This window comes from Ursus maritimus, unplaced genomic scaffold (assembly GCF_017311325.1).
Source record: "Ursus maritimus isolate PB19 unplaced genomic scaffold, ASM1731132v1 scaffold_33, whole genome shotgun sequence".
Lineage (NCBI taxonomy): Eukaryota > Metazoa > Chordata > Mammalia > Carnivora > Ursidae > Ursus > Ursus maritimus.
In genome coordinates, this window is record NW_024425897.1 from 10,914,778 (window position 1) to 10,927,665 (window position 12,888).

Sequence of the window (12,888 nt, forward strand, 5' to 3'; positions counted from 1 at the left end):
CAGCCTTCTCTGTGAACCTTAGTTCTTCATATGTAAAAAGGAGATGGCAACCTCAACCTCACAAAGTTTTGAGAATTAAATGAGAGCCTTTGTGAGCAAGCCTACTTCAGTTCCTAACTCATGGAACTTAGTGTTTTGCAGAGTGAGAGCTAAGTGTCCACGACTTCTGGAATGTGGTGTCATGTTAACAAACACCCAGCAAAAGATAATCCTTGGCATCCGTCTTAAGTGTCATGGAAATCTGGATAGAACCTTAGAGATTTAGTCCAATCCTTTGATTTACAGCTCATGAACTTGATACTAGGAAGGGAGGATGGGAAGCCCAAGATCATGAGGGTACCAAATCACATGAAATGTGTTTAGTTTTTAGATAGAAAATTATTTCCCAGTATACTGAAAAAAGAAAAAAAATGAAAAATCATTGTGGCATAGTAGCAGAACCACTATTAGTAATTTTTGAGAAACCTCATAGAATGCGGGCAGTACCCCAAGTACAATGATTATTTGATCCACACCTGCCTTGTACCAGGGATTTATTAGCAAAATAAAGGTGGAAATGGCTAACTGGCTCAGTTTTCAAAAAGGAGGAAAAAGAGATCCTGGAAAAAGTAAACTCATAATCCTTTTGACTTGATTCCTTCATCAAATTCTAATGGAATTCTGTGGAATTTTGCAGATGATAGAATAGGTGGACAATGAGCACTTAGAAAAGAGTCCATCACTAGGATTCAGCAGTAGTGAATTAGTCATGACTTCATGTTTTCACTGGGTTGCAAGTCATGAAACCCTCTCTTGATTTCCACAAGGCATTTGGTAAGCTCTTTCATGATATCCTGACAGTAAGAATGTGGGCAGGAAACCTAGAAAAATCAGATGCAGGAATTCAACACACTCAGCAGTTTGGGGCCCTATACTGGAGAGGTGGGATTCCTAAACACCTTGCTAGGGCTCATGTTGAGGAAAAGGCATGGGATTTGAGGTCAGCAAGGTGGCTTTTAATCTCGGTCTTGTACTTCCCAGCAGTAACCTCGGATGAATCACCTAATATCTTTGGGCTTCCCTTGCCCAGCCTGTGCTATAGGTATCTCTCATGAGGTTGTTACAGGGACTAAACTAGATGATGAATATAATAGCCCTCTGTGAACTGAAAATGCTTTATAAACAGTAGTTACCATCATCATTCTAGTACTATAGTTGCTCATAAGGGGGTTCTTAAGTCATCTGTTTATGTAGTGGGCATCTCTGGATGCAGGGTGAGCCTGGTATGGGCCTCATGTAGTTTGATCTGGCACTAGACAGATACGGGCTCAGAGCCCTTCCTGTGTGGTGCTTAGGGATACATCAAGGGAACTCTTCCCAGAAGAGATTGAGTGCTCTGTTGGAGTTGGACCTGGAAAAAGGAGACAGCCACCAGCCTGAAGATGGAGGAGGCTGTAGGAGGAGCTAAGACAGCAAAGGCTTGGGAAAGCCTGTGTGGCTGGGGCAGGAAGTGGAATGGGGTAGGAGGTGGCCAGAGCCATGACCCTGGTGGGGACGCTGAAGAAAGAGCCCAGGAAGGGCATCTGGGTGGCTCAGTTAGTTAAGCGTCTGACTGTTGATTTCAGCTCAGGTCATGATCTCAGTGTTGTGGGATCGAGCCTCACATCAATGGGGAGTCTGCTTCTCTCCCTCTCCTTCTCCCTCTCTCCCTCCCCCCACTATTATGCACGCAGTCCCTCTCTCTCTCTCTCTCTCAAAAAAATACATAAATCTTTAAAAAAAAAAAAAAAGAAAGAAAGAAAAAGAAATAGCCCCGGGAGTCTTGAGTGCAGTGCACCCAGGCAGGCTTTGTCTTTGGACAAGAGCACTAGGAAAAAAGTGTAAGGAGGTGTTTGTTCTAAATCTTGGGATTTCTTTTTGTTGTTATCCATTTATCATTTTACAAACCAGCACTTAAGTGTAAGGAAAAAATGCAAGCAGTATCAAAATGGTAGAAAATCAATGCTGTTTTTATCCCTGCTTCCAGATGTCTCACTACTTGAAAGGAGAAACTGATAACCAAGTAGTGAAGTCTTCCAGATGTTCTCTAAGGATTGTGTATGTAGAGTTTTTAAATAATGGAATTATAGTGTACACTCTTTCTGACACTTGGATTTTTTTATATAACACCTTACCTCATTATTTTTAACAGCAGCATAATATTCTGTAGTATGCATGTGTAATTGTATTTCACCCACTCCTATTTTTTTTTTAAAGATTTTTTTATTTATTTGACACAGAGAGAGAGAGAGAGCACAAGCAGGGGAAGCGGGAGAGGGAGAAGCAGGCTCCCTGCTGAGCAGGGAGCCGAATGCGAATGCGGGGCTCAGTCCCAGGACCCTGGGGTCATGACCTGAGCCAAAGGCAGATGCTTAACTGACTGAGGAACCCAGGTGCCCTGAGCCCACTCCTGTTAATAGACACATGACTGTTCCTAATCTTTTAGTATTAAATAGTGCTGGATATGTGTCCTAGCTCATTCGCAGGAATATTTCTCTGGGTAAGACTTCTTTCCTTTTTTTTTTAAAGATTTTGTTTATTTATTTGAGAGAGAGAGAGCACGCACACACAAGCTGGGGGAGGGGCAGGCAGAGGGAGAAGCAGGCTCCTGCTGAGCAGGGACCCCCCCACACACGCGGGGGGGGCTCAGTCCCAGGACCCCGGGATCATGACCTGAGCCGAAGGCAGATGCTTAACTGACTGAGCCACCCAGGCACCCCCCTCTGGGCAAAATTTCTATCAGTGGAATATCCAGGACTCCTGTTTTAGAAAGATGACTGCTATAGTCATGTTGTAAGAGAGGAGGAGCAGAAGCTAGAGAAATGGTCAGTAGATGGGGATAGCAATGCTCACCTTTCAAGGTTCAGAAGCTATTGGAGTCCCCAGGAACTCCCTTCCTTGGTTGGAGTCCTCCTGGCCAATAGAGGGCCCCACAGGAACACAGTTCCTTGGGCTTTAGCTATCTGACCGGAGCTGCCTTCTGAGGAGAGGTTCGGGTGATTCATTCATTCACCACCACTCCTCACCAGAGTGCTCACTTGGGGCTGCCAGCCTTGAAAGCTATTGCCTTCAGCCTCTCACATCTCATCTGGTTCTGAAGAATCAGTTTGCTTGGCTCCTCATCAGGTTTCCAACTTGCGAAATGTGCAGGAGATTAGTACCTCTCCTGCCATCTTATCCTGTCCCTAACTGCCAGTCCAAGGATCCTTGCAGTTGCCTCTGGCAGCCATAACTGCTGAATCCTCTGCCAGCTGCTCTAGGGACCTAGAAGAGCAGCTTTACACCCAGGGCCAGTATCCAAAGGCAGGAGGGGGAAGTATAGTCTCCAGTGTGACCTTTCACCTCCCAGTTCTGGGTGGTTTAGGCCCTTTGAAGTTAGCCTTGAAGAACCACACACTTGGGTCTAAGCAGCCAACAGTTTATCACATCTGGTGATCAGTCCTTCAGTGGTTCCTCCTGAAGTCTGGATTTATGGAGGTCAGATGGATTCCACCTAGGAGGGGCTTCCGCTCATGACATGAGGAGACGGCTGCCCCTCTTTGAAGGGGAGGCAGTTTTCATAGCATTGAGAAGCCCTCACACCAGTTCCCCACACACCCACCCACCCACCGAGTCCTTTGTAAGCAGAGTGGGGGGGAATAGAGAACGCCTGAAGCCTCCTGCTCGCATTCCTAGACACCGACTCACTGCGCCCGCCGCCGCTGGAACAGCAGAGCTGTGTGAAATGTCAAGAGGAGTTATGCTCATGGGCTCCCTGGCCCCAGTCTCTTTGTGGCTTGCATTTTCTTCCATCTGCACTCTGTTCATCAGATGAAAATCAGAGGGTGCAATTAGAAGATAATTTGCTAGTTCCAGACTTAATTTGGGGCCCCCTTCTTGCCTGATCGAGTTACAAGGGAACATAATAGATTTTTGGTGAGAAATAGTTGGCTCTATCACTGGGAGAAAGAGCTCCCAGCTTTCCAGCTGAACAGGCCTTTTGGTATCCTGTGTGTTGTTTCCCCTTTCTACCCTGCCTGACCTCCTCTATTGCTCCTTTGTGGTCCCCAGGTTGGGATCCCAGTCACCTCAGAGCTGGCTCAAGAAGTTTAAACTCAGTTTGAGACCCAAGGAAAACAGGGAGCCCTCCGCAAACTCCTAGGGTTGAAAGTGTTGAAGCTGGAAGCCATTTAGAGATCTAACCAAGGCCCAGACAGAGGCAGCGACTTGCTGAAGGCCACATAGCTAGCCCATAGTAGTAGTAACAATAGTCTTAATGGTATTAGCAGCTAACATTTATCAACCCTTAATGTGTTCCAGACTCTGTGCCAAGGGCTTACACGCAGCACATTGTCACATTCAAACCCAGACAGTCTGGCTTCGGGCCCAGACTGGGTTCCAGCACAGCAATGTTAGAGCTCAGTATAGAAAGCCTGGGTTCGAATCCTGGCTTCTCCTCTTACTTATTTAGCTGGGTAACCTCATACAAGCAATTTAGACCCTGTACTTCAATTCCTCCCTCTGTAAGAAGGGAGAACGCATAGCACTACTGACTAGTGTGGGTTAAAATTCATTCATATGTGTGAGTGCTGTGAGCAGTGCTTGGTGCAGAGTGAGTGCCCATCCAGTGCTGCTTACTCCCTGCTGGCTGCCTCTGGGGCTGGAGTGTGGTGTCTGTGTGCCAGTACATAGATGTGGCTGAGTTCTGCACACATGCCAAAAGCTGGTCTTCACTATTAGGGGCAGTAGACAGAGTGCTTGCATGCCTTAGCTGCAGAGCAAAGGTTGGTGAACTATAGTCCATTGCCTGTTTTTGTATGGCCTGTGATTTTTACATTTTTTAATGAGTGGGGGTGGGGAAGCAAAAGAATGTTTCATGGCACATGAAAATTACATGAAATTCTATTTTCATTGCCCATAAATAAAGGCTTGTTGGAAAGCAGCCATGTCCATTTGTTTATATTTTTTATATGGCCACTTTCGCACTGCAGTGACAGATTCTGTATTTGTGTAGGCCTGCAAAACCTAAAATATTTGTTCTCAGGCCCTTTAGGGAAAAAGTGTCCTGACCTGTGATCTACAATCACACAGAGTATGTTTGAAACCCAGCTGCACCACTTACTAGCCGTTTGTCTTCAGGTTATTGACATAACCCTTCTGAACCTCAGTTTCCTCATCTGTTAAATGGGGATGATAACATCTACCCCATATATTGGCAATTTAAGTATGATAGATAACAAATGGAGGGCACTTAATACCGTGGAACATACCAAGTGTTTAATAAATGGTATCTGGGTGCAAACACAGGGTGCAAACACAATCTCTCTTATCACACTCATTGTTACCCTTGTGCCCAGTCAGTAGAGGAATGGGAAAAGGTTCCCTTGTAACCCAGCCACCACCTTTGCCACAGACTTTCCTGTCACGGTGACAGGGTGACTTCAGTAGAGAGGAATGTGTGCCTGGTAGGAGAGAGCGGCTGTTACTCCCTCAAGTCCAACAGTGGGGTCTGGATGTGTCCCACTCCAGCAACCTTGCTTTTCCCCTCGCAGCCCTGCAGGCAGAGGAATAAGGGGCTTTCCCAGTGGTGGGCTCTGGTTTGGTCATCCCCTCAGCTGGTGCTCTTCAGCCAGGCTGCCACTCCAGATACTTAGGCCCATCATCCCCACAGGCATTTCCAGCCTTGTCCTCCATCGTGCTCCATTTTTCAGTTTGAGAAGCCTGGTTGCCAGGGACACAGCAGAAGAAGCACCACTGCCCACTGAGGCCAATGGATGGTGTTCTGGCAATGAGAGAAAAAATGAAAGAGAGGTAACAGGTGACCTGGGCTCCAGTTCCTGTGCTGTCTCCAACTGGCAGAAAGGCTTTGAGGGATATATTTCCCCTTAAAGAGTCAGAATGAGCTCTGGGCTGAGAACTCTGGCTGTGGGGCTCTCACACAGGCCTACATTTAAATCCCAGCCCTGTCGCTGACTAGTATTTTGGACTTGGGTTAGTTAGCTAATCTCTCAGAACCTCGCTTTCCTTGTTGGAGAGAATTCCCATCTTGGAGAAATAAGAGAGTGCTACACAGGGTTTGCTACGTGGAGAAACGTCAGGTGTCAGTTAACACTCTAGGCCTTGTTTCCTCATGCTCAGCACAGCTCTGCCCAGAAGTGGAGTGGCAACCCCCATTGGCTAGCTCTGGGGGCTGTCCCCAGGCCAGGCAGAGGAAAGGGATGAATGGGGAGCCTAGCGCCAGGACCCAGTAGATACCAGTCCGGAGCAGAGAATCTAGAGGGCAGCTTTCTGGACCTGGGTTTCTAGTCTCTAGACCTGCCTCCCCTGCCCAAGAGACAGCACCCCCCACCCCCCCAGCCCCCCCTCACCACCCCACCCCGCCTTTTGGGGGGGGCGTGGCTTGGCCTGGAATTGGTATCCTGTGCTTTCCTTCACCTCCGAGCAGAGTTGCAGAGTTAACTATCCTTTGGGCAGCTCCTCAGGCTGGGGACACTTGGAGGCAGATGGGCTCTCTTTCTCTCTCTCTGCCCTGCCCTTTCCGAGCTCAGGGGTGGACGCTCAACCAGTCCTGGTTATTGTCTGTGGCGCTAGCCTGCAGCCTCCCTCCAGCCCAGCTCCACCCCTTGCCTGCAAGGTCTATTTCCTAATAGCTGCTCCAACCACACACCTCGGTTCCGCGAGGAGCCCCTCCTCTTCCTCCCTCCCTCCCTCATCAGGGGAGGGACTGAAGAAGAAGGCTAACTTGACAGCAGCTCTTCTTTCTTAGCTAGTCACCGGCTCCGGCCCAAGAATCCCTGTGTGTGTGTAGCCTCTGCAGAGAGGTGTTTCTCCCGGAGTCCTGAGGGTCCACCGGAGCTTCCGAGAACTGGGGAGGAGCCGTCCCAGCCATGACCCCCTGCGGGAATCTGCTGGGGGGCAAGTGGCCCGGAGTCCTCACGCCCCTCCGGCTTCTCCGGAGGGAGAGGTGAGCCCTGGGCAGCCCGCCCACAGCCAGAGGTGCCGGGAGCCCTGGGCCTGTCATGGTGGCCGTCCGCAGCCAGCCTGAGGCACTCCCAGACGGGTTTGCAGCTGAGCTTGTTTATCTGGTGTGGGAAGAAGATGGGGAGTTACTTGTCCGTCCCGGCTTACTTCACCTCCAGAGACCCCTTTCGGTGAGTTGGGCTCTGAGTCCCCCTCTCCACATCTCCTCTTCTGGCCCCTGATCCTTAGGGTGGGCAGAGGCCTCCCTGAACCTGCTTCTCAGATTTCACTTGTCCGTTGACCATCGGTACTGTCAGGCAGAAGCTAGCAGAAGCTCTTTCCAAGCAGAATAGGCCTGGGGAAGGCTTCCACCATGTTCTAGGAAGGTGAGGTGAGAGATACGCCCAGACGGAAGCTCCTGGGGAACTCCAGCTCTGCTTCCTTCCCAGGCACACCTGGCAGAGCCTCCAAAAGATGCCGGTGACCCTGCCTGTTCTTGGTGTTACTGCTTCCGGGGGAAGAGCACAAATAGGGCGCTTTCTTCCAGCTTTCACATGTCTTACCTGCAGTCCGTGCTGTCTGCCAGGAATTTGTCCCAACAAGCAGGATGGGCAGGTTTTGTCAAACAGCATGGAAGAAGCTGGCAAGGCCTGGGTGTGGGCAGCCTAGTACACAGTAGGTGCTCTATAAACATTTTTTATATTAATGGCAGGCACATTTGCCTCTGGCACCAAGGGCTTCTGAGTTCCCAGGTGAGTACAGTTGCTAGGTAAAGGCCTGGGCAGGTGCTTCCGAGACTGGGGCAGTTGGCTTTGAAGTGTCCTGAGCTTCCTGCCCAGCCCCCGCCAACTCCCCCACTCCCACCCCACGCAGGCCAGTTCCCCAGACCTGAGACCTCTGCAGGCCTTTCTCTGTACGGCTTCTCAGAGGGAGATGTGGAAACTTTCTACTTCTGACCTGCCTTTCTTTGCTCTCTGCCCCACCCTACCTCCAACAGAAACTCCCCAGGGGGTTTCTAGCCCTCAGGGTCCCTCCTGAATGGAGCCATTCCTGGCCAGGGTGGGGCTTGTTTTCATTCTTCAGAAGCAGCCTGTTGTTCCAAGGGCTGCCTCCCCCTCACCAGTGGTCCTGGTCGACCTCTCCCTTTTGGCTTCCCCAACCCAGCTCCATGCCCAGACCTCGCTGCCAGGATACTAGTCAGGTGGCCATGCCCTGAGCAGAAAAGCAGAACACCATGTGGTTTCCCGGAATTACTGGACCCTGGTAGAGTGATGGGAAGCCTTTGGATTTGGGGGGAGGGGGTAGCGGACTGGTCCTCAGTGCTAACTCTTCCAGGCATCCTGTTAGGCACTTTTATCTTTTGATTCTCTCAAAGCCTGATGGCATTGTGTATCCCAATTTTATGGAAGAGGCAACCACTTTCAACAGAATTAACTTGTGGAGTCTCTCTGGTCACCTTTCCTGTCTTTCTGAGTTTGTTTCCTCCTTCGGGAGGCTGCACCTTCCTCTGCTCACACCTCCCCCAAGGGCAAGTCTCAGGTTTGCTTTTCTCTCCCAGCAGAGAGAGTCCAGAAAGGGCCCCCACAGTTTTCCTGGCACATTGAAGGGATGGTAAAAATTCTTTTCTGAAGAGCCAGTGGAAATTGATCTTGAGTTTAGGAGTAGGTTTTGCCATGTGGAATCAAGATGCCAAGCGTTTGAAGTAGCCACTAGTTTAGACCAGGGCCTCATTAATCCCTCTCACTCTTAATCCTGGAAAGGCAGTTTGGGGGAGGGGTTGTTCCCTTAGGAGCAAGGAATGCCATGCCCCTTTTAATCTCTGGGGACAGGACACAACTCAGAGCTAGAGCAGATAATGAACTCTCAACCTGGACCTTTTGAGGGTCATGCCACCAGTGCCGCCCAGGCCTGCCTGTTCCTTGTCTTGCTGTGTCTCAGTGCCTCTGGGGAACTGACTACCTTCTCTCTGCCCAGTCCTTGTTTGCCCAGCTGGAGTCAGGGGGGTACTGATTTACCTTAGCCCCTCCCACCTCCCCCAAATGAGAGGCCACATTCCTGGAGCCACTTCTGAAGAGATAGCCAGCATGCAGGGCTTTGTGCCCCACAGGAAGGACCACCCAGACCTTCTGCTCTCCCAGGTACCAGTCTAATCAATCACCATTGTCACTGGTCAGAAAGCTGCTCCCACCATCAGTCCCCTCCCTTATTTCAGGGCATCCTCAAGGGCTCCTCTGACCAGGTGCCAGTCCTCTCCCTGGGCCTCAGTTTCCTCCACTGCAGAGCATAGGGGTTGGACTTTCTGGGCTCCTGAACACAACCATTACCAGATTCTGTGAAACAAATTAAGTCCTTGACCCCAAGTGTCTGGGGGAGTACAGAGTCCACAGGAGTTCTAGGGCTGTGGTTGCAGGAAAGTGACGCAACCGAATTCCATGGGGACATGATCAGGCGTGACAATGCACAAGGGAGGGATGAGGGGGCAGGGAATGGAGAATGTAATTTTTGTACCTGTACACCTCTGCTTGACAGACTGCCCTCAGCAGAGTGCACGGTCTTCTCCGCCAATGCCGCTAGTGAAAGGGGGGAGATACAATTATAGCTATGCTCCCAAGTAAGAAAACACTTCAAATTGAAATTTACAGAAGAGGTAAATTAGGGAGTGACTTTTGTCTAACATCTTTAAAAGATTTTTTTAAATAGAATTTCCCTTAATGTCCAACATTGACTTAATGGGTTTGATTCACACATTGTCTCTTGAAGAAAAAAGTGCATCTTTGTATTCTAAAGCAACCCATGTTTAAAGGGAAAAGTTATTCTTAACTCTGGCCAGCTTAGCAGTAACATTGGCAGCTACCCTAGGTCCTCTAGGACTCTATCTGAAAAGTGAAGGACTCAGATCAGATGAGTGATTCCTATAACTCCGAAACTCATGTGGCTCCTCAGAGATACACAAGCTCTTTTCCATTTTTTCCTAATCATGAAGGCTTTACCTTAACTTCAGTATGACTGCACACATTACTTGAATCTACAGGCTTCCTGGCTTTTGGTTGAACTGAGTCAACACACTCTGGTAACATGTATTTCTTGCTGTTGAGAGGCTTATTATGTGTTTGGTTAATTTTTTTAAAACAGGATAACAACATAGCCCGTAATAATTACAGCTCCATCGACAGCCTGTTTCAATCTACAGGGTCTGCAGAAAGAGGAGTAATAAAGGGATTCTCAGTGGTAGGAGACTGGGTTCTGATGGGACAGTGTCTCTAGGCCACTGTTATATCTGTACTTCTGTGCCTGGGGGAGAGTTGGCATCCCTGGTCACAGTACCGTCAGGCTGTGGCAGAGAGACCTGCCCATTTTCCCTTTTTAGCCCAGTCAGAGCTCAGAGGCAAGGGGCTGGAAGCAGCTTCTCCCCAGCTGTCTGCTCATTCAGGAGGCTAAGGATGAGCAGCCAACGAGACCTTTACCAGGACATGGGAGGGTTTTTTCTTTAACCTTTGTAAATCCACTGTAATAGTGACTACTGCAACCACGTAAGGTTGAAAACTTAACCTGTAACATTTGGTCTGAAGAATGTGCATGTGAGTGAGGGCTGGACCGATGTCTTGTCTCACTTGGTTTCTCCCAGCACAGCACCTTGCCTGTTTGGTCTTGCGCATCCTAGGTGCACAGTAACTACTATTTCCCAATTGATAGGAATTGATAATAATCAGTTGGTTTCTAATTGATTCGATAAGTAATTCATTTTAGGACCTTCTCTACTCATAGAAGTCTGTTTGGTTCTGGGCCAAGATACAGACCCATATTTCTTAGGCATGGAGGGAAGGGAGTCTACCTGCTTTTGCCCTTGGTGTTCTCAAATTAAAGATGGAAGGGAAGGAAATGAACATTCACTAGGCATCTCATGTGAGCCTGGGATCATTCTAGGCATTTGTATATAATTTTCATAAACTCTTAAGGTTTTATCATCACCAACACACAAATGAGGAAACTAAGGCCCATAGTCCTGAAGTAACTGTCTTGAGGTGACACAGATAGTAAATGGCAAAGAAGGAATGTGGACCCAGGTCTTGAGACAATTATTTGTAAAAATCTCAACCTGATTATTTTTTTTTTTTTTTTTTTTTTTTTAAACTCTGTGTTGCCTGCTGACTCAAAAGTCCTGAGTTTGGGGTCCCTGGCTGGATTGGTCAGTGGAACATGTGACTCTTGATCTTGAAGTTGTGGGTTCAAGCCCCACATTGAATGGAAAGATTATTTTAAAATAAAATCATTAGGGACACCTGGGTGGCTCAGTGGGTTAAGTGTCAGACTTTTTTCGTCTCATGTCGCAATCTCAAGGTCCTGGGATTTGAGGCCCGAGTCAGGCTCCATGCTCAGCGGGGAATCTGCTTCAGATTCTCTCCTTCTCCCTCTGTTCCGTCCCCCTACCCCACAACCCGCTCACATACTTGCTCTCTATCCCTCTGTTTAAATAAGTAAATAAAATCTTTTTTAAAAAATAAAAATCTTTTTTAAAAAAAGGAAGGAAAGAAAGAGAAAGAAAGGAAGGAAGGAAGAAAGACAAGAAAAGAAAGAAAGTCCTTAGTTTGGATCTGAGCTGCCCACTGAAGTGACCACCAAGTTTCATTTCACTTTGCAGCTACCAGGCACTCTATAGTGCTTTTGGAGAGGAATTTTGGAGGTTGTCCTCCGTGCATGTGGACTTCTCTGTGATCTCTCCTGGCTGGAGGCTTTCAGCTCTATTCACTCCGGTTGCTTGGGAGAGGGTGGTGACTGATGCCTCAGACCTCGGTTTATGGCTCTACCACCCGCTCCACTGCTTCTAAGCTGGATACCCTTGGGCAGCCTACAGCTAGTGCAGATTTTAACTTTCACTTGAAACTTTAAAAAATTGAAAGCTGGAAAAAAGCCTTGGCTTTGGGAAAAACATATTGTGGCCATGGCCTCCCGAGAATCTGAGGGGGGATTTTGGGGGGTAGAAGCTTAAATTTCCAGAATGTGTTTTGGATTCTTAAAAAGGCAGAGACTGCTGGGGAACACAACGCTGTGGACTAAAGGAAGGAGAATCATTGTGCCATTTAACATTCGGTACTTGGATTTAAGGAGAAACCTTATTATGTGTTAACACTCAAAGGGACTTGAGCTCTCAGGGCTCCAACCTCCTTACTTTCACAGATGCAAATCCTGAGGCCCAGCTTAGTGAATGTGCTGCATTACTCAGGTGATGCGGTCTAGTGGAAATGGCTTCATAGCCAGGTACACACAGATTAAAACTCCAGCTCCATCGTGTATGTGTTGGGCAACTTTGCAGAAGTGACTTGACTCTGCTTTTCAGTCTCTGGTCTGTAGAACAGGGATAATCCTGTCACCTTGCAGGATGCGATCAAGATTAGAGATCATGGAAGTAAGGCACCTCATACAGTGCCCAGAATATGGTTGGCATTCAAGTAACAGATAACAGTAACTCTCCTTAATATCTAAACTAGGACTCTAAGTCTACCACTCCAGTGACGTGAGAACCAGTTGTGTTCTGTGAAAAACAGCTTAGGGACCCACAGCCAGCCCTCCTATCAGCTGTTCACCTTCCTGTTCTTTAGACATGTGCAGCAGCCGACTTCGACTGTGTAGCTGGCCGTACCCTTCAAAGGCATTCCTTGACACAGATGTGTGCATTGGTGATGTCGTTCTCCAGGCAGGTGTTCTTCCCAGAAGCCTGGTGTGGCTCTCTCCTGCGTGTCTGCACTCGTTTCTCTCCCCACTCTCCTGGGCCTGGCCAGGGCTACTTGCAACAAACAAAAGCAGAATATTGGCAGTAGAAAGGAGGACGTGTTCTGGTACTCCTGTGCCCTGCAGCACACATACCATTGAGAGGGTGTAACAGGGCCCGGGCCTGCAGTTAGGTGCAAATACATGTGCACCACCTTTTCTCCA

General features: G+C 48.5%; 2 protein-coding genes and 1 long non-coding RNA gene across 7 annotated transcripts in view; 1 reads left to right on the forward strand and 2 right to left on the reverse strand.

Moving 5' to 3' along the window:
* Window positions 1-12,888, forward strand: part of LIMK2 (LIM domain kinase 2) — a 53,869-nt gene that overhangs the window by 23,656 nt on the left and 17,325 nt on the right. Inside the window, exon 1 of one of the 2 annotated variants that reach the window (XM_008710591.2) lies at window positions 7,055-7,148. The exons of the other annotated variant lie outside the window; for it this stretch is intronic. Coding sequence (XP_008708813.1) covers window positions 7,096-7,148 — 53 coding nt within the window. The 5' untranslated portion in view covers window positions 7,055-7,095. Of the gene's footprint in view, window positions 1-7,054; window positions 7,149-12,888 lie in introns of those variants that run through there. 2 annotated transcript variants of the gene reach the window in all.
* PIK3IP1 (phosphoinositide-3-kinase interacting protein 1) overlaps window positions 1-12,888 on the reverse strand; it is a 49,379-nt gene that overhangs the window by 5,728 nt on the left and 30,763 nt on the right. The gene's annotated exons all lie outside the window — the stretch shown is intronic.
* Window positions 5,253-6,928, reverse strand: LOC103681083. Of its 2 annotated transcripts, none has more exons than XR_005831686.1 (2): window positions 6,665-6,928; window positions 5,253-5,779 (listed from the first exon to the last, which is right to left on the reverse strand). It is a non-coding gene; the product is annotated as an uncharacterized LOC103681083 (long non-coding RNA). The 2 variants fall into 2 exon arrangements; XR_573232.2 differs by lacking the exon at window positions 6,665-6,928 and adding an exon at window positions 6,433-6,636.